Raw genomic sequence first — 26,869 nt, forward strand, 5'->3', positions numbered from 1 at the left:
TTTCCATTTTGTGTTTGGACAAGTTACTTAATCTTCCTAGTGTTTCCAAGTCTGTAAGATGTTTACTAAGACTGACCTCAAGGGTTGTAGTACCAATAATATGAGATAATGTGGGCAAAGCACACAGCCCAGAGCCTGATAGTAGGAGTTCAGCAAATGGTGATCTGACCCCCTCCCCCTTCCCCAGGGTGTGCTGGAATTCACCCACTGTGCTTTTTACTTTAAATCCTTTTCAGAACAGGCTCCACAATAAACTAGCAAAACAATAAAATACAGACCTCCTTTTCTCTCTCTTTCCCCCTTTCTTCTTTCTTCCTCTGCCTTTTCTATGGGGTCCTTTTCTTCCCTTTCTATTCTTTATTTCACGTGTGTATGTGTCTGTTATTTCTTTTCTGCTTCTCCTACCATACCTTAGCCAGGGTCAGGGAGCAATTAACCAAATATTTTCACTGTGAGAATCAAATCAGAAGATAAAAGGAGTCAAAAGAGAAAAGTATTCTAGAATGGAGCCAAGTTTCTCACTTCACACACCCAGCATCAGAAAACACATTATCGGTATAGATCTAAACCATTGTGGGCTAGGTGAAATTTAGGGGGAAGACTCCCTAACCTGTCTTTAGTATGGCAGACCACCCTTTTCTCCCTTCACATCTTGCTGATTTGTTTGCAGTGATGGACTTCAAGGCCAAAAGACAGAACTGTGTCAGGCAGGCCCTTTTGGGTTCCCAGGAGCAGAGGAGCAGTGGGAGGAGAGGCCATAAGGATGGTAGAAAGAGAAATGAACTGTGAGAGGATGGCAGAATTGGAGCTCTTTGGGCTAGAGACCTTGACCAAATCATTCTCCTTTCTGCTTCCTTATTTCTCTCTTTATGAAATGAATAATTCTGACTTACCTGTCTTGTAAGGTGGTTAGGAGGATCAAATATGAAAGTGCTTATGAAATGTGAACTAGATAAACTGCTGCTTAGATGAAACATCATAATTTACATTTATTTAACTACAGAGCACCTATTTCACGACATCCATTGCTAGGCACTGGAAAAACATAAAGATAAGAAAGGGTCTTTCTAAGGAACTCAAAAGCTAGAGGGTATTTTTAGGATAATGGGTACAATGGGGTCTTTAGACAGTGGACCTGAAGACTTAAGAACTAGAATTGGCCTGAACATAGGTATGATCAAGCTACTGAAAGTGCAGAGGGATAATAACAGTCCCAAGATACCTTCACCCAGTAGGTGTGCCCCAAACTTTCTACGGTGTGTGTCACCAAGGTGAGGGCTGAAACAGTTGAAATGCTCCATGAGCAGGAGGAAGCCATGGGACGGCGTGGAGGGTCCCCACAGAGAATGGAGCCTCATCAGCATCGGAAACCACGGGAAACCAGGTCAATGCATGGGGCCCACTCCCTCAGTTCCAGGGCTCAGCTATGCGACCTGGGGCTTCCTGAGCAGACTGTACTGATTAGTGGATCCTTGAAGCTGGAGGCCCTTTGGCAGAAGTGCTGGAACTGGCCAACGGGTAGAGAGAGAAAGCTGGACACTAGTCCTGAAAGTCAGCCAGGTGGGAGCCAGGATGCACAGGGGGACGTGTGAGGTCTACGTGCATCCTATAGTGCTCTCTTGTTCTGCCCAGCTCTAAGTGGTGCATCAGTCACCTCGGTCTCCAGCACCCACTGCAGAGAAGTGCTTGATAGCTCTGTCAGCCTTCTAAGTGAGAGGATGAAGCACGTGTCCAGGGGAGATGCAAGGCCAGGAGCAAGCTAAGGGGCGGGTCTGATCTGCAGGGTGTTGCAGGAGTAGGAGGAGTTAAGAAGTGGGTGCAGCCCGCCATCCAGCCCCCGAACCCTGTGCCAGCCTCTTTCCTGTTATTTCTCTGCCAGAGCAGGAGCCCCCTTGCCTTCCAGGTAGGGGAGTAGGGTTCTCTGGGGGGCAAGTGTCCTTCAGTCCCTCCACTTGGAGGAGAAGGAATGTGGCCTGGCCGGCTGGTTGGGATTGAGGAGGAGCTTTGGGGCCGGGCGGGGCAGGGGCAGGCTGAGGCAGGGCTCCTGCTGGCACTGCACTCCCTGCTGCTGCACGGCAAGGCCCTGCCACCCACCTTCAGGAGGTGCAGCCATGTTCTGGATACCCTGACCCCTCGGAAGCCCATGGGGAGCCCCGGACTGGCAGCCCTGCTCCTGTCTCTCCTCCAGCTGCTCATTGGCCTGTCTGCCGCTGCTGGTGTTGGCTGCCCCTACCTTCCCAGCTGGAGCGCCCTCTGTCTGCTGGCCTCCCACGTGGTAAGGTGTGCCTGCTGCTGCGGGGTGGGGACACCTGGCTGGCACAGGCTGGTAAAGCTCCCCACTCTCCGCCTGCCCTTTCCTGCTACCCAAGTCCCTGAGCTCTGATGGCAGCCTCAGTGTGTTCTCTACACCGTCTTGAAGGGATAGTCAAGGTCCTGGTGCACTGAGGGCCTGGGCAGGGTGGAGCTGGGAAGAAAAGAGCCAGAGTGGATGGGCTGTTGGCTTATGCGGGCCTCAAAATTAGGTGATGTGAGGCAAAGACCCCAGGGAGAATGCTCCTCGTGGGAATACCTACTAATTACACTTCTGTCCTTTCTTTTCCCTACTGGGCCCTGTGCCTTCAGGATGACAGTTTCACTGGTGAGTCGCATTCCCTGCCCTGCTCCTCTTCCCCATTCTTCCATTCTAATTTTTGGTTCTCAACCTGGGAAGTAGCATAGTATCAAAGAAAAAACACAAGGTGAGCCTGGATTTGCATTGTAATTCTGCCACATACTCCATGCATGGCTTCAGGCAGTGCACAGTTTCTGAGGGGTATAGCAGCACAGTAGAAATGATTATACAATGAAAACAGTTGTCCCTGAGCTGTGGGGAGGATTAAATGAGAGTCAGGTAAATCTCCAGGCACTCTCCCTTAATTGGTCCCTCACCAGTCAGTAATACAACAATGATCCTTCCTGTTTTATGGTACATTTTGTTATACTTTGTAAGGCATTTTCCCACGCATTATGTTACTTGATCTTGACAGCAGCTCCACTTTATGAATGATGAAGCTGAGACTTAGAGGAGTCTGTAACTTGCCCCAGGTCAGTCGGCCAGGATGTAAGTGGCAGAGCTCAGCCTCAAGTCCAACTTTCCTGAGGCAGGAGGGAACTCCTGGGACCTTACCATTTGATTTCCTTTTCATCTTTCACAGGAAGGTCCGCCCAGATTCCTCGCCATACCCGATGGGCCTTTACCCCCTCCCCAAAGCCTTGGTGTGCTTGGCTCTGCCACTGTCCCTGCTGTTGGTGCCTGCATCTGGTGTCAGATCCTTCGGGTATGAGAAACAGTCCTTTGGGCCATTCTTAGTGGAGATGGGAATTGGGGGAATTTGGGGGGGCCCCTAGGCTGACGCTAGTAAAACTTATCCTACTAGAAGAGATGTTTGTCCTGTTGTCAACCTCAGCAGAGACTTAGGCCCTCCTAAAATAGCATGCACCATGATTGATATTCGTGAGTTCAGTTGTATCATTTTGTGAAGGTGTTTCTCCGTTCAGCTGCTACCAATTCTTGGGATTAAAATGTTTTAGTTCTATGAGTATACTATTTTTACCTTCTATCTGTAAAGTAAGAGCTGTCTTATTCAACTCTACATTTTCATTGCCTAGCTCAGTGCCTGGGCACACTAAATGTCCACACACTGCTTAAGAATTGACAGTTTTTAATTGTTCACTGTTGTAAATAATGCTACCATGAACATCTTTGTATATACATAGTTTTTCTCTACTTAAGAAGAGAAAAAGCTTTTTTGATTGTATCATAACTTAGGACTAAAGAAGTTTGCGATCGTTACCTTCCCTGATCTAAAATGACTGACTGTCCAACACTGGGTCACATCTCCACGTAGGGGAGGGGCCATGAAGGGCTGGATAGTAAATGTATCATTCCCTGTGCAGGTCTTCAGTGGGGCTGGCTCCACCTCCTGGTGCAGAAATCCAAAAAGTCTTACAAGTTCCAGTTCTGTAGGAGGCACACGATGCCAGCATCTGCTCAGGTACTCTCCCTGCCAGTTCCAGCCCTGCCCTACACCCCACAGCCCTTCTCTTTCTGGCTTCTCATTCTGTTCTCCAGCCATAAAAGAGAGATGGAGAGAGTGGAGCTCAAGAAGACTATTCTGTCCATTACGCAGTTAGGGGCACTGAGCCTTAAAGGTTGAGCAGCTCGCCTGTGGTGCCCTGGATTCCAGAGACAGGAATAGAAGCCAGAGTTCCTGATTCCTGGCCTGAGGCCAGCCCAGCCTTGCTCTCTGCCTGCAGAGGAAGCTGCTAAGTAGCCGTTGCCTGTCTGAGAAGGGCCATCACATCTCCGTCCCCTCCCCAGACACCTCCCACAAGGGGCTGCGTTCCAAAAGAACCCAACCTGCAGATCCAGAGAAAGGGGACGTTCTCTCCAAACGTGGCTCACAAAGGCTTGGAGGTAGGCACATCGTGTGACTGGAGATGGTGGAGCCAAGTAGTGGTACCTGTGCTAAGGCCAAAAGACAAGGCCACCAAATCCCCCTTCTCCCCAGGGCCTGAGTTCTCCTTTGACTTGCTGCCTGAGGCACGGGTTATTCAAGTGACCGTTCCTCCAGGCCCTGAGGTCAGTGTGCGTCTTTGCCACCAGTGGGCACTGGAGTGTGAGGAGCTGAGCCGTCCCTTTGATGCCCAGGTATGGAGGGCCATCTGCCTGTAAAAGCCAAATCACACAGGGCTGGAGTGAAAGGACCTACCCATTATACAGATGGGGAGACTGAGTCCCAGAGAGAGGTGGTGATTGTCCAAGACTTCCTTACAAGTCTGAAGTGCCTAGCATGAAGACTTCTTTGGTCTAGGCAGAGAACGCAGGGGGCCTTGTCTCCTGGCAGGAGAGGAAGGAAAGGGCAGGCAGAGACCTGGGGGCAGCCATGAATGCCTAGCAGAGAAATGGATATGGCACTTACCCCCAGTGAGAGGACCCTCAGTGAGATTCAGGTTGCATTAAGAGGATTTTTCAGTTCCCCCAAGAAGCTGTTCTCCTGAGAAAATAACAAAATGGTCACAGCTGTTTGGTACCCTTCCATCTCCCTCTCTTTTGTCACTGCTCCTCAGAGAATGAGATGTCCCCTATTCTTCCAGCCTAGGCCCTGACACTCCACCTCAACCTCCAGTTGTCACGGATGCCCTTGTATACAGTTGGTACCATTTGAAGGGACTGTTGCTGTGCCCGAGTCCCTCAGTTCTCCACATTTAAAATGGCGATGATGCCTCCCAAGATCACCATGATGCTAGCATTTAATTAATTGAGTTGGTGCTTCTAGCACCTTGCACCCTCCCTGGCATATAGTAGGGGCTCAATAAATGTATATTCCTTTCCCCATCTCCTCCCCCACCCCCCACATTCCATATATTGAGACACCTAGAGCAGATGGTCAGATTACAGGGCAGAGACCCCCTGAGAAGAAATTTCTCAGAGAAAGAAATGTCTCAGATAAGAGGAAAGGTAGGGTGTGTGGTGACCAAGGTCCCAGTTTTCTCCTGCCGTTTTCCAGGGTGCCTCTGCTCTTTCTCAAGCCCCTCTTCTTCTCTTCCTTTGCTGCTTTGTCCACAGAAAATTGTGTCTGGGGGCTGCACTGTAGACCTGCCTTATGAATTCCTTCTGCCCTGTCTGTGCATCGAGGTGAGCAGAGGAAAAGGTGTGGGTGGTCCATAGCTTCACTCCTAGGCCACCCAGATAACACCACTGGCCAAGCATATCTCCACTAAGTCAGGTTTTAAAAGGGCTGGTGTTAACGAGATGCTAGGGAAGACTGGTGCCAGCCTGACAGTGAGCCATACACAGAGCCAGGGATGGAGGTGTCCTGCTGACCATGGCACATTCCTGGGGGTGAGTCCAACCTCAGCCCCACCCAAACCCAGCTTGCCGTTGTCGAGACCCAGCCTCAGCCCACAGAGGCAAAACAGACAGCTGCCTTCACTGGGTGTTCTGAGCTGTCACAGTGGGGGCTCGTGGCCACTGCAAGGCTCCATGTGGCCCCAGAAGTCTCATCCCCACTAGCCCTGCATGGAAGTCCTCCTCCTCTCCTTGTATGCCTGAGGTGCCTAGCATTAAGACTCCTTTGGACTAGACAGGAAAGGCTGGGGCCTTGTCACCCAGGAGGAGACAAAAGGGAGGGTGCAGGCAGAGACCTGGAGCGGGGAGCACCTGCCGGGGGATAACATTGGGTGTTGGGCTTTCAGAGGGAGGGGCCCTATGGGGCACTCGGCACCTTAGGAATCGCTGAGAGTGGAGGCCAGGGAAGGCAAAAGTTGAGGCATGTGGACCTCATGATTTGCCTCTTTGTGGGAATACGTTCTCCTCTCCGGGAGAAGAGGACTCGGCCCCTTACTCACTGATCTTGCTCCTATAGTCTGGGTTCCTCCCTGAGTGCCACATGCCACCCACCATTGCCCACACCCCACACTTCTTCCCCTCCTCGGTGCCCTGCCAGCTCAGGCAGCTTGCATCTGGGCAAGGTCAAGCCAGAATGAGTTTCAAGTCTGAGTGATGTAAGGAAAGCCATTCCTCTGACCCTTCTTCCCTGCTCCCCTGTCCCCACAGGTGTCCTACCTGCAAGAGGACACCGTGAGGCACAAAAAATGTCCCTTCCAGAGCTGGCCTGAAGCCTGTGAGTGCTGCTCATGTGACTCTTGTGCACGCACAGCTTCTCTCTGTCTCTCTCTCCCCCACAGACGTACAGGTACATGCACATACACACACACGCACTTGCACACCCTCTACACCTGTGTTGGAGCAAGTCCCCAGAAGGCATGCAGGCACTTTCTCTGGAGTCAGTGGGGGCAAGTCATGGGCTACCATGTCTACCAATCAGCCTGCCAATAAATCAGAGCATTGAACATTGTACTAGCACTGTTCAGAAATATCAGAAATATCCACCCCAGGAGGTAATGTCCTGAGAAGGTGGACCAGAGGACCTGGGCTCACATCCCAGCTCTGCCACTTATTCTTCTCTGAGCCTCAGTTTCCTCATCTGTAAACTAATGATACTTGCCCTGCCTCACTTTCCAACTCCTTATGAGGCTGGAATTCAATATTATATGCGAAAGTGACTGGTGACATCTGTGCATACTGTTGAGCCCAAATTGCAGAGACAGGATGCTCAAACATGACAAACGAATAGCACAAAGCATCCTATGGTCCAGGGCAGGGTTGTAATTAAGGAATAGGCTGTAGGGCGTGAACTCAGGGGAGGGAGAAGCCCATGACGGCTGTCCGTGAGTAGAAAAGGTCTCCTAAAGGGAGTGACATCTGAGCTGGGCTCAGAAAATGTGCAGGATTTAGAAAGGAGAGGAGGGAGGGGAAAGCATTCCTGACTCTGAGAGGAACATAAGCAAAGATATGAAGATTTCAAGTTTGGGGAGCAGCAAGGAGTTGGCCAGAATGGAGGTTCAGGAAGGAGAGGAGACAGCTAAGTAGAAGAGGTAACAGGAGGGGCAGGAGGAGGCATGCTCATTTAGCAGGCACCTAGGCAGACCAGGGCTGTGCCAGGCTCCTTCACAAATATCATCTCCCGATGCCCTGGGGATAGGGCTCAGGCCTCCTGGGCCTCACTCTCTGCCCCTGCTGCCTGCCCAGATGGCTTGGACTTCTGGGAGTCGGTGAACTTTACTGACCACAGCCAGCACAGTCAGATGATCATGGCCCTGACACTCCGCTGCCCACTGAAGCTGGACGCCTCCCTCTGCCAGAGGCGGGGCTGGCATACCCTTTGCGAAGACGTCCCCAATGCCACGGCTCGAGAGTCAGAGGGGGTGAGACGGCCTCCCTAGGACCTGGGTGGGCAGGGCTGGGACCCAGGGCCCTGCTCCCTAACTCCCTTCTCCCACCACAGTGGTATGTCTTGGAGAAGGTGGACTTGCACCCCCAGCTCTGCTTCAAGGTACAAGCATGGGCAACGGGAGGGGGAAGGGTGTGCATGGTGCCTGGAGCTTGCTGACTTGCCATTCTTGGATTTCTCAGTTCTCTTTTGGAAACAGCAGCCACGTTGAATGCCCCCACCAGACATTCGGTGAGCCAATAAGTGACCCTGGCTGGGACCCCTTCCCACCATTTCACCCTCATGCAACTGCGGCAAAGCCAAACTCTGTCCCTGCCCTGACTTCTCTGTCAACTGCAGCCCGGCTCCTATCACCTCCCACAAAGCATCATCTATTACATGATGCCCTTTCCTACCCCCTGGCAGCCCCATCCTGGAACGTGAGCATGGATACCCAGGCCCAGCAGCTGGTCCTTCACTTCTCCTCAAGGATGCCCGCCACCTTCAGTGCTGCCTGGAGCCACTCAGGCTTGGGGCAGGACAGCATGGTGCCCCCTGTGTACAGCGTCAGCCAGGTATGGCCTAGCCAGGGCTTGGCCCCCACTAGAACCTGTTGATTAGAGCACAGCAGGTGGAGGCAAGCAAATCTCTTACATCTGGTTATATATTTACTTGGCCAGCCTTTGTTCAGCTGCCTCCTCTGCCAGTCAGTGGGGTCTTTGATGGAGCAGTTTCTAATCCTTTTTTTTGTTTATAAATTTATTATTATTATTTTTGGCTGTGTTGGGTCTTCGTTGCTGTGCGCGGGTTTTCTCTAGTTGCGGCAAGTGGGCTCAATAGTTGTGGCTCACGGGCTCAGTAGTTGTGGCTCACAGGCTTAGTTGCTCCGCAGCATGTGGGATCTTCCCGGACCAGAGCTCGAACCCGTGTTCCCTACATTGGCAGGCGGATTCTTAACCACTGCGCCACCAGGGAAGTCCCTCTAATCCTTTTCGATTTTGAACCTACAGGGATAAACAGAGACAAGAGACTGGCCCTCCCACTCCCAGCTGTTCTCTGGCCCACTCGAACTCCCACCACATTTTATATTGATGCCCTCTCTTGAACCAGCTGTCCTCTACCACTACTCTCCTGCCTTCCTCCACAAGGCTCCTGGCAGAAGTTCTCTATCTTTGGGAGGCAGAGCCCCAGGAAGCTGAAGTGCTCTTAGCAGAATACTGTAAACTACTGACAGATTTAACTCTATCATGTGAACTAAAAACAGTTTGACTAGCAGACTCTCTTCTGTGTATCTGACATAAAAACCACCATCAAATATATCCGCAAAACCACAGCACCAAGCTGACTAAGCATAGCTAGCTTGTTTCAGTTCTTTCTTACTTACATGCAGCTTGTTTATTTCTTTTGTATTCTGTGAGGGCTCCCAAGCCTACAGGTGGTAGCAAATGCTTAAGATTTAAGACGAAACCATGCTTAAGATTTACGACAAAGTCATGTGGGATAACTTAAAATTGAGAGCTAAATCCATGGACTCATTTATTTTTGTGAGCTGGGAACGTCATTGAGTTTAACCATGATTTGAGAGCCACTGCATCAGCACCTGCTCACAGCTGGCTGGAGAATGGGGTCTGGGGCAGGGCTGGGGTATGGGGTACGTGGTGGAGGGTGTTCCCAAAGGGTGGAGACTGATCAACTCTCTAACCAGCACCCAGAGCACAGGGTGAAGGCACATCCTGCCTGTAGACAGATGGCAATCAGTTCAGCATGCATTTATTGAGTGCCTACTCTGTTCCCACTCTGTATTAGGCCCTGGGAGACACAAGAAAAGTATATAACACAGTCTGCCCCTAAGGAGTCCATAATGTAATAACAGCTACTACTACTAAATGAATACACATTGCACTGTGTATTTTTTAATATTTATTTATTTATTTATTTTGGCTGTGCCGTGTCTTAGTTGCGGCACATGGGATCTTTTAGTTGCAGCATGCGGACTTCTTAGTTGCGGCCTGTGGACTCTTAGTTGCGGCATGCAGACTTTTAGTTGCCTGCATGCAGGATCTAGTTTCCTGACTAGGGATAGAACCTGGGCCGCCTGCATTGGGAGCGTGGAGTCTTACCCACTGGACCACCAGGGAAGTCCCTGTACTTTGTATTATAAAGGGGGTTCACCTGCATATTCCCATTTGATGCTTTCAGTAACCCAGTAAAACAAAGATTATTATCTATCATACACAAATGAAGAAACTGAGGCTCAAGGAGAAAGGAAGTCTATCTCCATGCAAAGATCCCACAGCTAGGAACCACAAAGGCAATAGTTAAGCCTGACTTTGTTAGCTGTGGTCTCCTGACTCTACAACTTACGTTCTTTCCAATGGACAAGCTGCCCCTTCAGGTGCGTAGGACACAGAAGGGAGGCAGCATATAATTAGCCTCCTGGTTTGTGAGCTGCTGGAGGACAGAGACAATGTCCATGCCCGCCTTGTCTCCTCAGGGGCTGGCACAGAGTAGGCAACCCAGAGTATGTTTGTTGACGAGTGCCTGATTGCCTGACTAATGTTTATCTGTGCAGCAGTTCAGATCCGGGAACGATCAGCGGGATCTGGGAATGAAGCGTGGGAAGGCTTCTTGTCAGGGGTGGCACTTGGCCCTAAGCCTGGGTAGGGTTTGGGTAGGGGTGGTGGGTAGAAAGGAGGAACACAGCAACGGGCAAAGACTCAGGGGCTGGACAGAGCCAGATCTGCCTCTATGGGGACAGTCATTCTGCTCTTTTTTCCCACAGACTCAGGGCTCAAGCTCAGTGACACTAGACCTCATCGTTCCCTTCCTGAGGCCAGGGGGCTGTGTCCTGGTAAGGAATCCTGCCCTCACTCTGCATATACTCCCCTGTCATCTATACCACAGGTGACACATGGGGCAAATCCAGTCCATAAAAATGTTTGATTTGGCCAGCACGGTGTTCAAAATTGGAATTAGTTGCCACCACTTAAATATTGGGAGATGTCACATTTTAAAAAGCTGATTTCTGGCGTCTCTTGAAAAAAATCAGAAAACCTGGTGCTTTGTTTCCACATTCAGGCATGGTGATCATGGGCTGGAGCTCAGTGGTGTCTGATTACTTCAGTCAGGGCCTGTGCCTTCCACGTCCTCATGGATGCTCTGGTTAACTTAGCGTTTACTTTTTTTTTTTTTTTGATGTGGACCATTTTTAAAGTCTTTATTGAATTTGTTACAATATTGCTCCTGTTTTATGTTTTGGTTTTTTAGTCCTGAGGCATGTGGAATCTTAGCTCACTGACCAGGATTGAACCCGCACCCCCTGCACTGGAAGGCAAAGTCTTAACCACTGGACCGCCAGGGAAGTCCCTGGATTTACTTTCTGAGTTTGCCACTCTTGACCTTGTTCTGTGCCCAGCCAGAGCTGGACCAGACACAAACCCTGTGCTGGAGGAATTCCCTATCCAGGGGGATTCCCCTTCACTATCCCCATGCCTTATTCAACTTCCCCTGGGAGGAGGGTTTACCCTGGCTTACAGGGGTTGGGGGGCTCTGTGCCCTCAGGTTTGGAGGTCAGATGTCCAGTTTGCCTGGAAGCACCTCCTGTGTCCGGATGGTGAGTTCTTGGGAGGGGGAGGGGAAGTGAGAGGGAGGTTGGGCACTGAGGAGCCGGGCTTGGCCTCACCCTGCTTGACTCAGTCTCTCATAGGCTCCTGGGGCTCTTGATCCTGGCGCTGCAGGCCTTCACCACCCTACTGGGTGTTGTTCTGGTGCTCACCTGCCAGCGCCCACTGTCAGGTAAGCTCACTGGGGGTAACCTGGGGATTCAGACTTGCTTGGCTCCTAGGCCAGTTGCCCCCATCCCTCCCCCGCCCAGGCTCCCTTCCGGAAAGAGCCTTGTCCCTGCCGCTGCGCCCAGCTCTCTTTTACCCAAGGCGGTGAGCCTCAGGCCCCCTAGTGGACAGGAATGGTTAAGGCAGGGCAAAGGTCCTGCAGGTGGTTCACTGCACCAGTCTCTAGGCCAGATGCTAGTGGGGCGGAAATCCAGCCTGCGCTGCACCTGGCGCCCTAGCCCTCTCCTCTTCCTGGGCACCTTTATCTAATTAGCCCAAAGGCGCCCTATAGGCCTGTAGGCTAAAGCTGCCTTGGGTACCCATCCCCAGCGCAGAGGAAGAAAGGGGGGGTGGTGGAGTTAACCCTATCATGTAGCCCTGAGGCCTGGGAGGAAAGGGCTGGGCTGTCCCTTAGCCCCCCACCCTGTTCATCTGTTGCTTCCACCCCCAGGCCCAGGTCGAGCGCGGCCGGTACTGCTCCTGCACGTGGCGGACTCCGAGGCGCAGCGGCGCCTGGTGGGAGCGCTGGCTGAACTGCTGCGGGCCGCGCTGGGCGGCGGGCGCGACGTGATCGTGGACCTGTGGGAGGGCACGCGGGTGGCGCGCGTGGGCCCGCTGCCGTGGCTCTGGGCGGCACGGGCGCGCGTGGCGCGGGAGCGGGACACCGTGCTGCTGCTGTGGAGCTGCGCCAGCCCGAGCCCCGCCGGCGGCCCGGATGCCCGCGCCGCGCCCCTGCGCGCCCTGCTCCGCGCCGCCCCGCGCCCGCTGCCGCTGCTCGCTTACTTCAGTCGCCTCTGCGCCAAAGGCGACATTCCTCCGCCCCTGCGCGCCCTGCCCCGCTACCGCCTGCTGCAAGACCTGCCGCGCCTGCTGCGGGCGCTGGACGCGCGGACTTCGACCCAAGCCACCAGCTGGGGCCACCTGGCGGCCCGGCCGTGCCTGCGGGGTCGCGTGGAGCTGTGCCGCCAGCTGGAACGCGAGGCCGCCAAACTTGCCGATCAAGGCTAAGCAGAGCTCACCGCAGTCCGATGTCTGTGGCCGCAGGCCTAGGGGCACTGGCTGGAAGCCCCGAATGAGGCTTCTACCCTGGAATCGTTGGATGCCTCCTAGGGGCCACTGGCCGCAGAGTCTTACGCTGCCTCCCAGCCCGGGAGCAGGGCATCACACTCACTGTCCCCGCCCGTTCCCCACGTTCCCCCAGGGTCCAGTCTCTTCCTCATGCTTATGCTTGAGGGTGCTCTCCCTCAGAACTCCCAGGGAGAGTCACTCTTTCCTGAGAACTCCTCTGACCTCAGTGCTGTTGTGAGTCGGCGATCGTCCCACTTCCTCTCTCCGAAATTCCAGAGAATAGTCTGCACGTGCTCCAGTCCAGGCCAGAGGGGTTGGGACAGGGGTTGGGGAGGCAGGAGCTCTGGCAGCTCTGAGTGGGAGGCGGCTGCAGAGGGGGTGGGGGGACAGAAAACCCCTTTGGGAGCCAGGGATCCCCCTTTTCCAGACCGGGACCCTGCCCAGAGTGGGAAGAAGGGAGGGAGGGAGGGCTGTGGACCCAGGGAAGGAGGCTTTCGCCCTGGGTGACGGGGGCAAAGGTGGGACAGTGGAGACTGAGATAGAGGAAGTTGAATAAAGGTGAACATGATGGATAAACTAAGAAACACAAGTTGCTTTTTCAGTGTGCCCAGGGTGCTGAGTTGGGGGAAGGGTCAGCAAGACCCTGCCTGGCGGTTGTTATGCATCATTTTCTGGGCCCAAATCCACATCCATGTCTGTCATATTCTCACAAGCAATGTCTCCCTGGAAATTTCCTTGATCCTCACTGTGATTCTTCAGAGAGAAGAAAGGAAAACACAGGTTCAGAAAGGTGGTGTGGGTTCACAGTCACGCAGCCAGCCCATGGCAACAGCACAAATAGGACCCTGTCTTCCTGGCGCTGGGTCCTGGGTCCCATCACCCCCTACCCCTCACTTGAGCATAGGCCGGGAAGTGGTGAAAAGCTCACGTTATGGTGCCCCTTGTCCCTGTCTTTAGAGATCCTGTCCTACAATGAGGCCCAAGGGGAATGTCTGAAGGGACCTGGGGTGGCCAGTAAGAGGGGCCCCGTGGACACCAAGATCCCAGAGTCACATGGGAAGTGCATATGCCCCAGGATTGCTGAGGGCCTTGGTTGTCTCGATGGAGCCTTCCTCCTTAGGGACGCCCAGAGTGAGTAAGAGCTCCCTTACTCAGCCTTTAGGCCACCGCCCTCTCCAGGGGCCCCTCCCAGCCAGGTGTCAGCAGAGAAGGAGGAGGAGGGGAAGAGGAGGAGAGGAAAAGAGGGAGGGAGTGAGGCCACCACTCCAGTCCAGGCTGCTGGCTCCCAGGCCTAGTGTTGGTGGGAGGGACCTGGCGGGGCGGGAACAGCCGGCTGCCTGCCGGGAGCCAAAACGAAAGCACTCTGGCAGGGACTGGACGGGAGTCAGGGCTCCTGGGAGAGGGCGTGCGCAAGCGGCCCAGCGCCGGGACCCCGAGACTGGGGAGGGATTCCGGCCCCTCCTGCCCGCAGGCACGCAGCTGAGTGGGAGAAGAGGTGTGGTGTCAGCCCCCCTTCGGGGGGGTGGGGCAGGACAGGGCCTCAGGCCTGGGTGCTGCCTGGCACCTGGAAGATGCCTGTGCCCTGGTTCTTTCTGTCCTTGGCACTGGGCCGAAACCCTGTGGTCCTCTCTCTAGAGAGGGTTGTGGGGCCTCAGGACACTGCCCGCTGTTCTCCGGTGAGTCTGGGGCCCCAGGAGTGTTGAGGAAGGCTCAGGGCTCGGACTGCGGCCATTGAGGCCCTAGCCTGGCTCCTGCTCTGCCATCACTGTCAGAACTGCCCTGGCTGGTCTGTCGGGTGCTGATGGGGTAAGAGAAGAATGGGGAGGGGGCAAGAGCTGGGCCTGAGCTCTTCTGGGAGGGACTTGGAAAAGGGAGCCCTAGAAAGAGGTAGGCGGGTGGGGGGGGCCTCAGGAAAAGATGGTTAGATTTGGACGCATAAACTCTAACTTGTCTTTACCTCCTTCCCAGGGCCTTTCCTGCCACCTCTGGGGTAAGTAGCCCTACTTTTAGAGAGGAAAGATCTTCCCAGGTGGGCAGAAGGGAGGGGGGCTGTTCCGTCCCATGCCCTCACCACCTTCCCTCAGCCCAGGAAGAACCCAAAGCTCCTTGGCCCTCTGGGGGTGTCAGGTGCAACCAGATTCTGGGTCTGAGAAGCTTCAGCTCCCACCCCACCCTTCACACACAGATGGTGACGTGCTCTGCCTGCCTGGGAGCCTCGTGTCTGCCCCGGGCCCCATGCTGGTGCCCACACGCCTGCAGACAGAGCTGGTGCTAAGGTGCTACAAGGAGACCGACTGTGACCTCTGTGTGCGTGTGGCCGTCCACTTGGCTGTGCATGGTGAGCCTGTCATCCCATGACTGGGCATGGGTGCATGTGAGTGTGTCTGGAGTGGGCACGAAGACCAGGGAGGGTGTCTGTCAGGAAGCACGGGGCATCCTCAGTATTCTCCTGGAGGACACTGGCCAACGGAACCCCCAGGTCAGACTGGTCTCCCCGCCCACACCCCCGGCCCCAAGCCTGGCCTCTGCTTCCTAGCACTGAGCTTCCTGGAAGGAACCCAAAGCCAGAGCTGGGGCTAGATCTGAGCCTTGCTCTCGGGTCATTCCAGGGTACTGGGAAGAGCCTGAAGATGAAGAGAAGTTTGGAATTGCAGAGGACCCAGAGATCGAGGAGCCTAGGAACGGTGAGGAGAAGCCGGCTGGCCCAACTGCCCCCCGCCAGAGCCTTGCCCAGGGCCCCTGAGCCTGACCGACCCCCTGCCCTGTTGCTCACAGCCTCTCTCCAGGCCCACGTCGTGCTCTCCTTCCAGGCCTACCCTACTGCCCGCTGCGTCCTACTGGAGGTGCAAGTGCCTGCTGCCCTCGTGCAGCCTGGTCAGTCTGTGGTACGCAAAATAATAATGAATTTATGAAGTGCTTTCACGTGCATTATCTCTTTAGGTCCTGATTCTGGCAGGGCTGTGAGCAAGTCCTTTCAGTCCTTTATGCCTCAGTTTGTAAAGTGGGAAAAAGAACAGTCCTACCTCAGGAGTTCCCTGGCGGTCCAGTGGTTGGAATTCTGTGCTTTCACTGCCGAGGGCCCGGGTTCGATCCTTGGTTGGGGAACTAAGATCCCACAGGCCACCCGGTGCGGCCAAAAAAAAAAAGAATAGTCCTACCTCATATAGCTGTTGTGAGAATAAAATGAGTTGATATGTATAAAACACCTGGTACAATACCCAACACGGAAGAGTCACAGAAAGTTTAATTTTTCCTTTCTTTTGTAATCCTCAAAACTACCCCCATGAACTAGACATTATTATTGCCCTCATACTCCAGATAGAGAAGCTGAGGCTTGCAGAGGGGAGGTCTGTGGGCTGAATCCACTCTTCCGGATTCCCTGCCATACTGTCCATGTCTGCCCCACATATACCATGTCTGTCCCCCTGCGGAGCTTCTCCCAGCCTCAGGGGGCTGCTCATGGTTGGGATATGTATCTCCACTTGAGCCAGGTCACTCAAACTTTGACTTCCCTCCTGTCCCCAGCCCCCAGTCTATATCGTCTTACCTGGAAAATAATGGGAGATCACCTGCTGGTCCCCCTCACAGGGCAATCATGAGGCCCACTGAGGCACTGGGAGTGAGAACAACTTCTGTGGGAAGGGCGTCCCACATTTGTGCTGGGGTCTGGGGTCTCTGATCACCTTAGCTTTGGCACGTGACCTGGAACAGCAGGGATGAGGCAAGGACTAATAGAGTGAGGGCACTTAGCCTGGCCCTGCTGCCACCCCTCCTGAGGGCGTGTGCTTTAGAACTGGAGGCCTTTGAGGACACGTTCATGGCAGAATTGGGGGCCATACAGTATGAATAGTCATTGGTTGGGAATAGGGCAGAGGGTGAGTGGAGCAGACCATGGAGAGGAGCCTCAATTTTGAGCCCTATACCACCAGCCTTCCGCCACCCTCTCCTCACAGGGCTCTGTAGTATTTGACTGCTTCGAGGCTGCCCTGGGGGCTGAGGTGCGAATCTGGTCCTACACTCAGCCCCGGTACCAGAAGGAACTCAATCTCACACAGCAGCTGCCTGGTAAGTGGCCCCAGAGCCTGAGGGGCCCCAAGTGCTGGCCCCTTAGTCTCTCTCCCCACCAGCCACTGCCCTTCTGCTTTCACCCCCTTCCTCGTCCCGGCCTCTCTCAGGCACTCTCACTCCCAGCCGCCCATAGTCAGTCCCTCATGCCTCCTCTCCCCAGGTGACATTGCTTCCCAGTGCCTGGGGAAGGTGCTTTGGGCACTGGAATAGATATGGGTGGTATTGAGGGCACAGGGAGCCCTTCCCCGGGCTCCCCATGGGTCGGATTGCCCCAGTTCTTTCTTTGCCCCCAACCCCACCAGAGACTTTTCTGTGATCTCTCCCCAGACTGCAGGGGTCTCGAAGTCCGGGACAGCATTCAGAGCTGCTGGGGTAGGAGCTAGGGCCAGCAGGGCTGGGAGGAGGGTGGGGGTGGATCTGGAGTGTGAGGGACCCTTGGAGTGAACTTCAGGTCTGGCTGCCACATCCCAGAGTGGCTCACAGAGCTCATTTATTCATTCATTCATTTATCACAAAAGAACTGCGGTAGCTCTTACTCAGTGCCAGGCATTTAGAATATAAAAATGAATCTCTCACTTTTTAGAACAAATATTTATTAGTACCAGGAACATCTAGTGGCCCAAAACATTGTCAAGATTACAGTGCACCCCGCCCCCATATATTAAAATAAAAATAGTACTAAATCATAAAATAAGGGCTAAGAAACTCAAGGTTCTGATGATTTTTCTCATGCACTATTTGGACTTTGTTCATTTTTTTGTTTTGTATTTTCTTTTTTATCATGGTATAACATACATACAGAAAAGTGTGTAAAGTGCACCAATTTTAATGTCCAGTTCAATTAATTTTTACATATGTATACACTTGCATAACTACCAGCCACATCGAGATAGAAACACTGTGATGCTTTTGAACTCAAATGATTTCAACTTCATTTTCTATTTGGGTTCTTAAACTTAAGCTTGATGCCTCTTTGGTAATTCATTAAAGACTACTCAGAACCAGAGGTTTGAGGATACAGATACACATCATGGATTTCATGTCTTTACTCATTTGGTAGACACTGATTCACTTATTCAGCAGATATTTATTGAGTCATTACCCTGCTCAAGGAATAGCCGTAGGCACTGGAGACAAACCAATTAAAAAAAAAAAAAAAAAACTGACAAAAATCCCTGCCTTCACGGAGCTGACGTTCTAGCTGGGAGTCAGGGTCAGGGTGGGGGTGATGGAGGACACAATAAACACATGGAGATGTGAAATATGCAATAAGTTAGATGGTTATTAGTGCTATGGAGAAATTTCAGGGAAGGGGGATAGAGAGGTTGGGAGTTGGAGTGGTCAGTGAGCAAAAGACCTGAAGGACGTGAGGGAGGAGCCATGGGGTATCTGAGGGAAGAGGGTTCCATGTGAAGGGAATAGCCAGTGCAAAGGGCCTGAGGCAGGAGTGTGTCTAGTGTGTTTAAGTATTAGTAAGGAGGACAGTGTGTCTGCAGCAGGTTAATTAAGAACAAGAGTGCTAGGAAATGAGGTTAGAGTGTTCACAGCAGCCATACTGGGGAGGGACTTGCAAGCCACTGTAATGACTCTGGCTTTTACTCTGGGGTGATGTGGGGGCCATCAGAAGGTTCTGAGCAGAGGAGAATGATTTATTTTACAGTGGTTACAGGTACTTCTGGCTGCAGAGGGAGAAGCAAGGAGAAGAGCCCTCTCCAGACCCCATACTGGGGCCTACATGGGTTCAGTCCTGGGCTGTGGCTGAAGTCTGGTCTGACATGGAGACACAGGCTCTGCCCTCCAGGGGCCTCCTAGTCTAAGGGCTTTGAAGGAAACTCCAAAGGGGCAGTGGGTGGGTGTGACCCAGGCTTGGGTGTACAGAAGAGGTGAAGGAAGTCTCTCTCTTTGTTTCCTCCACAGCCCTGCCAGGGCTCAACGTGTCTGCAGATGGCGACGACGTGCGCCTGGTGCTGGACGTCCCTGAGGAGATGCGCTTTGGCCTCTCCCTGTACTGGAATCAGGTCCCGGGCCCTGCAAAACCCTGGTGGCACAGAAACCTGGTGAGGCCTCCCTCTCCCCAAGTCCATTCCCACTGCAGGCCGACGCTTGTGCTAAAGTTGCAAGTGCATTATCATAGGGCACCTTTGAAAAGGACACAGCCACCCACACCCGAAGCAAGAAACATTGGTGGGGGGACGGCTGCCTGCCCAGTGTCCTTAACTTTGGCTTCCAGCCTTCCTCTTCCTCATCTTCTTCAACTTCTCTCCTTCTGCTTGTCCCACAGACTGGGCCGCAGACCATTACCTTGAACCACACAGACCTGGTTCCCTGCCTCTGTATTCAGGTAGGAGCAGAGTCCAGCTGGGTGCCCGGGGATGGGGATTAGGGAACTGGTGAGACGGTTGGCCCTCACCTTCCTGGTCTCCCCACCCTCCACACTCCTCTTTGAGGTGGAAACTATGGCTCCCTAGGGGGACTGGCCCTCCCTTGCCCTTTGCTGTCCTATGTTTTCTGCTTGTACATGCCCTGAATGCTCTTCCTGATCCTCTATCCACAGCACTTCTACTTGTGCTTCATGGCCCCCTTCAGATGTCATCTCCCCCTTGAAGCCTTCCACTACTCCTCCAATTCCCTCTTTGTGTTCCCCTGGAGAGTAGAGTGTGCGCCGTGAACTCAGACTTATTTGAATCCTGACTTGCCATTTGCTAGCTGTGTGACCTTGGACAAGTCACTTCACCTCTCTGAGCCTGTTTCCTGTCAGTAAAATGGGAATAAACAGTACCAGCCTCACAGGGCTGTTATAAGGAAGTGTGCCACTTCCAGCTTATATATGTTATAATAATATATTCTCCCTCTGATTATACATTTAATTGGTCATCAGGTCCCATCTGTTTTACCTCTGACATTAATGTCTCTCATTCCCACCACCTGAAATGCCCTCACTTCTTTTCCATACACCCCAATCCTTCCAGTCACCTCTTTCCCAAAGCTTTTGCCCAACCTCCTGGCCTCTTCTATCTCCAAATCTTCTTGCATTTCTGTCTTTTCTTTTCTATTTATCATTTATCACTTGTTTTCTTATTTGGGCACCTGTCTCTTCTTGCATACCACAAATCCTCAATAAATGAGTGATTGATTTATTAATTTGTATACATGTCGTATCCTTACTACAACTGTGAATTTGTAATTTCCTTGAAGGCAAGGAAATGATATCTATTCAAATTTAGTAATTTCTCCAAGCCTTGCATAATAACTGGTATGTAGTGGGTGCTAATTAAGTTTGTTAAGTGAATGAACGAATGAATGAGTGAAACTCTACTGCCTAGCACAGTGATAGGACATATAACAGACACTCATGAAATGTTTGCTGTGATATAAATGTCCTCACTGCCAAGCCCAATGCCTGCTATGTAGTAGGTGCTCTTATACATTTGTTGTATAAATTAATATATTATCTCTAGTGCTTAGAACAGGGCTAAGCCAAGAATGGGTGCACTTAAAAAGTCTATTGGGGACTTCCCTGGTGGCACAGTGGTTAAGAATCTGCCTGCCAATGCAGGGGACACGGGTTCAATCTCTGGTCCGGGAAGATCCCATATGCCGCGGAGCAACTAAGCCCGTGCTCCACAACTACTGAGCCCGCGCTCTAGAGCCCGCAAGCCGCAGCTACTGAAGCCTGTGCACCTAGAGCCTGTGCTCGGCAACAAGAGAAGCCACCGCAACAAGAAGCCCGTGCACCACAATGAAGAGTTGCCCCCGCTCGCCTCACCTAAAGAAAGCCCGCACGCAACAATGAAGAATCAACGCAATCAAAAAAAAAAAAAAGTCTATTGGAAGAAAAAATGGAGAATAAATGGACATGTCCTTAACGCTGTGCTGAGAACCTGTGCTAAGTAGGTTCTCACAAAGTGATTGTGGATTTAATTGTTAAAAGTCCCTATGCCTACCATAGTGCTAAGACACATAATAAGTACTCATTAAAAATTTGTAGAGTGAAGATGTTGCCAGATGTTGGCATAGGGTTTGCTGGAAGAATAAATGTGTGCAATTCTAGGGCCTTGTAAAGGGCAAAAAGACTTGGGCATATGTTGGTGAAATACATCCTCCTTCCATATCCAGTATCCCAGAGGGATTAGTTCCAGGACCTCTGTGGATACCAAAATGTGCAGATGCTCAAGTCCTTTATATAATATAAAATGGTGTAGTATTTACACATAACCTACTCACATACTCCTGTATACTTGAAATCATTTCTAGATTGCTTATAATACCTAATACAATGTAAATGCTATGTAAACAGTTTCCTGCAGGCAAATCCAAGTTTTGCTTTTTGCAACTTTCTGGAATTTTTTTCCCTGGGATATTTTTGATCCGAGGATGCGGAACAGCGAATCGGAGGGCCAAGGAGCGCTGACTGTGTGGGCTGAGTGAATGCAACCCCAGGGCTTAGCAGGGTGCTGGCTGGGTTGAACTGACCTGTGGAGCCCCGTTTCCTTTCTAGGTGTGGCCTCTGGAGCCCGACTCTGTCAGGACCAGCATCTGCCCCTTTAGGGAGGGTGAGTGGACCGGCCCTGCCAGGGCGGGAGCGGTGCGGGCGGGACCTGCCGGCACGCAGTAACCAGACCCTCTCCCTGCAGACCCCCGTGCACACCGGAACCTTTGGCGTGCCGCCCGGCTGCAGCTGCTGCCCCCGCGGGCCTGGCGGCTGGACGCGCCGTGCTCACTACCCGCTGAGGCCACACTGTGCTGGCAGGCACCGGATGGGGGCCCCTGCCAGCCGCTGGTCCCACCGCTGCCCCGAGAGAATGTCACTGTGAACGTAAGCAAGGCGGCAGGAGGTTCCCGGGGTTGGGGAAGGAAGGGGAACCTAGGGGCCCAAATTTAATGACCCCACCCATTACCCTCTTTCCACAGAAGGCTCTTGAGTTCCCATTGCTGAAAGGCCACCCCAACATCTGTGTCCAGGCAAGAAAGGGGTGCCAGAGAGCCGGGCTTGGGGTCAGGACCTCCGCTGACTCCCAGACAGTCACTGTCTTCTGAATCCACTTTATCCTTGGGTCCCTGGAGCAAAGTGGTTACCAGCTTCCTCTTTAGGAGTTCCACTATTTACTTCACCAGTGCCTGGCGTGGGACCCTGGGCACCTCACCTTTCTGAGCATCAGTCTCCTCATCTGTTTAATGGGGATGATAATAGTAACTATTGAATACTTCATAGAGTGGTTATGAAGATTAAGCAAGTGCTTCACCTTAGCAACGGGCACAAACTAAATTCTCAATAAATGTTAACTGCTTTGATTATTGCTATAATTATCCTATTTCTCTACCTGTAGAAATCGGTTGCTTTATAATTTCAAAGGGTAGTTATAAAAATATTAATTCCAGATTTATTGAGCTATTATGTTTCAGGCACTGTTTTAGGCTCTTGGAATAGATATGTCAGTGAATAAAACCAATAAATGTTCCCACCCTTAAAGAGTTCATGTTGTAATGGAAAAAGGCAGACAATAGGCATAATAAGTAAATTATACAGTATGTTAAAATTGTATATAAATACTATAGGAAAAGGTGGGAAAGGATAAAGGAGGGTTGGAGTTGCAATTTCAAGAGGGGCAGTCAGATGAGGCCTCTTTGAGAAGGTGGTTAGGTGAGAAGGGAGTGTATAAAGTGTTCTGTCAGAACTGAAAAGAGTTAATTTACGGCCGTAAGCCCCTTTAGCACAGATGACCTCACAAGGCTGAGGCTGAGAAAGATGGAGTGATTCCTAATTACTCAGCCTTGAACCCAGATCTGCCTAAGGTCAGGTCCAGAGTCCAGACCCCGCCCCCCAACCTGACAGGCCTCCCCTTGTCTGTCCCTTCCCTTCTGGTTTTTCTGGCCTCCGCTTTTGCTTTTCCTTGTGCCCCTAACCCTGGCCCCTTCTGAGCAGGTGAGCACCTGGGAGAAGCAGGAGCTACAAGAGTGCTTGTGGGCTGGTGAGTGGGACCTGGGGGAGGCTGGGACAGGGCCACTGCAATAGGGGTGGACCCTGGAAGTGCCAGCTCCTGGGGGTGAAAGTCAGGCATGGGGCAGGGGAGTGGCAGCCCTCAACCAGGTTGGGTCTCACTCAGAGTGGGCTCTCACCCTTTCCAGACTCCCTGGGGCCCCTCAAGGATGACATGCTGCTGGTGGAGACACGAGGCCCCCAGGACAACAGATCACTCTGCGCCTTGGAATCCAGTGGCTGCACTCCACTGCTTAGCAGGGCGTCCACGGTGAGGGATGGGGGACCTTCCTTCATGTCCCTTTCCAGCTCCACTTCAAACCTGGCCTCAAATTTTCACTATTCAATTTCCCCTCCTCTGTGCCAGGCCCTGTGCTGGTCTCTGGGAATGTAGGGGGTAACTCAGACCTGGGCCTTGTTCTCAGTGGCCTCTCAAAAGTCTCCCAGACCCTCCCGCCTACTATTCTGCCCAGCTGTAGCCTGGTGGCCTCCTAGGTGTGGTGCCTCTAGGTGACAGCACCCATCCCTTGGCTTGGCAGAGGGCAGCTCGTCTTGGAGGACCATTACTACAAGATGTGCAGTCAGGCCAGTGTCTTCAGGTGAGTAGGTGGCAGGAGGGCCCTCCCCAATGCCCAAAGGCAACAGGCCTCAAACCCTGTCTTCAACGTCTTCTACCTCTTCCTGTGCCTAGCAGGCAAACTGTCACTCTTCAGGGGCAGGGGCCTCCTCGTTGTCCCTCTAGCATCCACCCACCATCTGTGTGTGCTTATTTTGTGTCCAGCCCCGGGGAAGCTAAGAGTTGAAGAAGCATAGTTCCTGCCCCCAAGTTGCTCATGGCTGGAGAGACCAGCAAAGAGATAACCATTGGGTTAAGACAGCTAATAGCCAATGTGCTAAGCTTTGGGTTCCAGGGAGAGCTTCAAGGAAGGGTCTTTTTATGTGGGCCCAGTCTGGCACCAGTAGGAAGGTACAGTCCAGGAAATAGACACAGCATAAGCAAAGGCAGAGCAGCTTGTGGCTGCTGTGTGTGTGTGTGTGAAATATGCATAGCTGAGGCTGGAAATATGGGACCAGACTTGATGGGTGTTGAACACCAAGCTGGGGGCTCTGGATTTGGTTTTGTTTGTGTCTTACAGCTGTGGGACGATGACCTGGGAGCACTATGGGCCTGCCCCATGGAAAAGTGTGAGTATTACAAGAACTGCCCTTCTTCTCTGTACGAGGAGCTGGAATCTTGACAGGGACCATTCCTGGGGGGAGCATACACAATGGCCTTAGCCTTTCAATCAGAGGGTCATTCCTTCATTAATTCAAACACCACAAGGGGCGCTTGCAGGGATCCCAGCATCACCAAAGAGACACATTCCCTGTCCCCATGCCAGCCACAGAAGCTAGAAAGACATTAGCTAAACAGTCATTTAGGAAGTGTGGGCTATTGAAGCATTCACTATAAAGTAAAAGTGTCCAAAGCCCTGAATGCATATAATGGGGACCTGACTTAGTTCAGGGGAAAGGTTGGAGGTGAACTCTGAAGGCTGAGCTAGATGAAGGGGGAAGAGATGCATTTTTGTGAAGACTCTGGGGTGATTTTTTGAGGAACTCCAAGGTAGCCAATGTGGCTGGAGGGTCTTGAGAGATAGGCCTCTGTCATGAGATTAGGATGCAAGGGCCATGTAGGGCCTTGGGAGCCGATGTAAGCAATTTGGATTTTATGTTAAGAGTAGCAGGAGCTTCCCAAAAGGCTATAATCAAATTTGTATTTTTTTTAAATAAATTTATCTATTTTTTATTTATTTATCTTTGGCTGCATTGCGTCTTTGTTGCTGCTGTGTGCGGGATTTCTCAGTTGTGGCAAGCGGGGGCTACTCTTCGTTGAGGTGGGCGGGCTTCTCATTGCGGTGGCTTCTCTTGTTGCGGAGGATGGGCTCTACGTGCGCGGGCTTCAGTAGTTGTGCAGGCTCAGTAGTTGTGGCGCACGGGCTTAGTTGCTCCGCGGCATGTGGGATCTTCCCGGACCAGGGCTCGAACCCGTGTCCCCTGCATTGGCTGGCGGATTCTTAACCACTGCGCCACCAGGGAAGCCCCCAAATTTGTATTTTAAAAAGATCTCTGGGGGGACTTCCCTGGTGGCACAGTGGTTAAGAATCCGCCAGCCAATGCAGGGGACACGGGTTCGAGCCCTGGTCCGGGAAGATCCCACATGCCGCGGAGCAACTAAGCCCGTGCGCCACAACTACTGAGCCTGCACAACTACTGAAGCCCGCGCACGTAGAGCCCATCCTCCGCAACAAGAGAAGCCACCGCAATGAGAAGCTCGCACACCACAACGAAGAGTAGCCCCCTGCTCGCCGCAACTAGAGAAAGCCCGCATGCAGCAACAAAGGCCCAATGCAGCCAAAAATAAATAAATAAATAAATACATTTATTTAAAAAAAAAAAAAAGATCTCTGGGGCTGCCATGTTGTAATGAATTAGAGGCAAAAAAGAGTCAGGAACACCAGTTAGAAGGCTGTTGCAGTCATCCAAGAGTGAGGTTAAGAGTCCAGCAACCCTAGGCTTAGGGGGCAATAATCTTTTTTTAAAAAACATTTATTTATTTATTTATGTGTTTCGCTGCACTGGGTCTTAGTTGTGGCACATGGGATCTTCACTGCGGCATGCGGGATCTTTAGTTGCAGAATGTGAACTCTTATTTGGGCATGTGGGATCTAGTTTCCTGACCAGGGATCCAAGCCAGGCCCCCTGCAGTGGGATCACGGTGCCTTAGCCACTGGACCACAAGGGAAGTCCCTTAGGGGTCAATAATCTTAGCTGACATTTGAGCACTTACTATGCCCAGCACGCTGTTCAGTGCTTTATGTGTATTAATACATATAGTCCTCACAGCAATCCTGTGAAGTAGATACTATTGTTATCCCAATTTTACAGAGGTGAACTGAGGCAGAAGGGGAAGTCACTTATCCAAGGTCACCCAAGTAAATGGATCTATGTTCATACACTGACCCTGTGAGCTGTGGACTTCGGGCAAATCTCTTCATTTCTCTGAGCCTCGTTTTCCTCCTTCGTGAAGTGGGGGTCTCTAACAAGCCTGTCTTCTCCCCTGGGTCTCCTAGACATCCACCGGCGCTGGGCCCTGGTCTGGCTGGCCTGCTTACTCTTGGCCGCTGTGCTTTTCCTTCTCCTCCTCCTCAAAAAGAACCACGTGAAAGGTGAGCGCTTCCCGGCTCCCCATTCCCCAGTGGACCTGGGAGCTGGCCAGGAGAAGGCGGCGGCTGGGCTCACCGGCTGCCTCCGCTCCTCTCCCCTCACAGGGTGGCTGAGGCTCTTGAAGGAGGACGTCCGTGCGGGGGGTGAGTGTGAGCCAGCTCCGGGCGGGGGGCGGCCCCCAGAGGGCCGGGCCTCAGGCCAGCTCACGTCTCCGCTCCTGCTCTGTTCTTTCCCACAGCGGCCGCCAGGAGCCGCGCGGCTCTGCTCCTCTACTCCGCCGACGACGCTGGCTTCGAGCGCCTGGTGGGCGCCCTGGCTTCGGCGTTGTTCCAGCTGCCGCTGCGCGTGGCCGTGGACCTGTGGAGCCGCCGCGAACTGAGTGCGCAGGGGCCCCTGGCCTGGTTCCACGCGCAGCGGCGCCAGACCCTGCAGGAGGGCGGCGTGGTGGTCCTGCTCTTCTCGCCCGGGGCCGTGGCGCTGTGCCGCGAATGGCTGCAGGACGCGACGTCGGCGGCCGGGGCTCACGGCCCGCACGACGCCTTCGCCGCCTCGCTCAGCTGCTTGCTGCCAGACTTCTTGCAGGGTCGGGCGCCCGGCCGCTACGTCGGGGCCTACTTCGACAGACTGCTGTCCCCGGACGCCGTGCCCGCCCTGTTCCGCAGCGTGCCGGTCTTCTCACTGCCCTCACAGCTACCCGACTTCCTGGGGACCCTGCAGGGGCCCGCAGCCCCCCGCCCCTGGCGGCTCGCGGAGAGAGCGGAGCAGGTATCCCGGGCCCTGCAGCCCGCCCTGGACAGCTGCTTCCGGGCCCCGGGGACGGGACGCGGGATGGGGCCTGAGGCAGAGAACAGGACTTGAATAAAGGCAGACGCTATTTTTCTACCCGTGTCTCCCATGTGTGTCTC

General features: G+C 52.9%; 2 protein-coding genes across 14 annotated transcripts; both read left to right on the forward strand.

The window, feature by feature from the left end:
• Nucleotides 1–1,911: 1,911 nt before the first annotated feature.
• On the forward strand, nucleotides 1,912–13,112 carry IL17RE (interleukin 17 receptor E). Its single transcript, XM_059940364.1, has 16 exons — nucleotides 1,912–2,275; nucleotides 2,623–2,642; nucleotides 3,199–3,317; nucleotides 3,937–4,034; nucleotides 4,297–4,456; nucleotides 4,551–4,690; nucleotides 5,609–5,677; nucleotides 6,599–6,665; nucleotides 7,634–7,809; nucleotides 7,890–7,937; nucleotides 8,018–8,066; nucleotides 8,241–8,389; nucleotides 10,597–10,665; nucleotides 11,376–11,427; nucleotides 11,511–11,609; nucleotides 12,096–13,112. Exons 1-16 carry the CDS (start codon nucleotides 1,967–1,969, stop codon nucleotides 12,650–12,652), a joined length of 2,181 nt encoding a protein of 726 aa, XP_059796347.1. The 5' UTR covers nucleotides 1,912–1,966; the 3' UTR covers nucleotides 12,653–13,112.
• Nucleotides 13,113–13,171: 59 nt separating this feature from the next.
• IL17RC (interleukin 17 receptor C) lies at nucleotides 13,172–26,846 on the forward strand. 13 transcript variants are annotated; one of them, XM_059940316.1, is made up of 19 exons: nucleotides 13,172–14,388; nucleotides 14,681–14,702; nucleotides 14,898–15,050; nucleotides 15,322–15,396; nucleotides 15,488–15,597; nucleotides 16,666–16,777; nucleotides 17,108–17,152; nucleotides 18,698–18,837; nucleotides 19,062–19,121; nucleotides 21,279–21,333; nucleotides 21,415–21,596; nucleotides 21,695–21,742; nucleotides 22,704–22,749; nucleotides 22,907–23,028; nucleotides 23,297–23,356; nucleotides 23,894–23,942; nucleotides 25,871–25,966; nucleotides 26,069–26,107; nucleotides 26,203–26,846. In XM_059940316.1, exons 1-19 carry the CDS (start codon nucleotides 14,284–14,286, stop codon nucleotides 26,820–26,822), a joined length of 2,139 nt encoding a protein of 712 aa, XP_059796299.1. In that variant the 5' UTR covers nucleotides 13,172–14,283; the 3' UTR covers nucleotides 26,823–26,846. The 13 variants fall into 13 exon arrangements, with proteins under 13 accessions (XP_059796299.1, XP_059796302.1, XP_059796304.1 ...); XM_059940314.1 differs by having other exon boundaries at nucleotides 13,173–14,388; nucleotides 21,692–21,742; XM_059940325.1 differs by having other exon boundaries at nucleotides 14,121–14,207; nucleotides 21,692–21,742.
• The last annotated feature ends 23 nt before the right edge of the window (nucleotides 26,847–26,869 follow it).

Source organism: Balaenoptera ricei, chromosome 11 (assembly GCF_028023285.1).
Source record: "Balaenoptera ricei isolate mBalRic1 chromosome 11, mBalRic1.hap2, whole genome shotgun sequence".
In the NCBI taxonomy this organism is placed as follows: Eukaryota; Metazoa; Chordata; class Mammalia; order Artiodactyla; family Balaenopteridae; genus Balaenoptera; species Balaenoptera ricei.

Excerpts from the sequence above, each read along its gene's own strand:
- IL17RE (XM_059940364.1), top strand. The coding sequence starts at position 1,967 with ATGTGGCCTGGCCGGCTGGTTGGGATTGAGGAGGAGCTTTGGGGCCGG. Across the intron at positions 2,276-2,622 it reads GTCTGCTGGCCTCCCACGTG|GATGACAGTTTCACTGGTGA; the intron begins GTAAGGTGTGCC and ends CTGTGCCTTCAG. Across the intron at positions 2,643-3,198 it reads GATGACAGTTTCACTGGTGA|GTCCGCCCAGATTCCTCGCC; the intron begins GTCGCATTCCCT and ends TTTCACAGGAAG.
- IL17RC (XM_059940314.1), top strand. The coding sequence starts at position 14,284 with ATGCCTGTGCCCTGGTTCTTTCTGTCCTTGGCACTGGGCCGAAACCCT. Across the intron at positions 14,703-14,897 it reads CCTTTCCTGCCACCTCTGGG|ATGGTGACGTGCTCTGCCTG; the intron begins GTAAGTAGCCCT and ends CTTCACACACAG. Across the intron at positions 19,122-21,278 it reads TTCCCTGCCTCTGTATTCAG|GTGTGGCCTCTGGAGCCCGA; the intron begins GTAGGAGCAGAG and ends TTTCCTTTCTAG.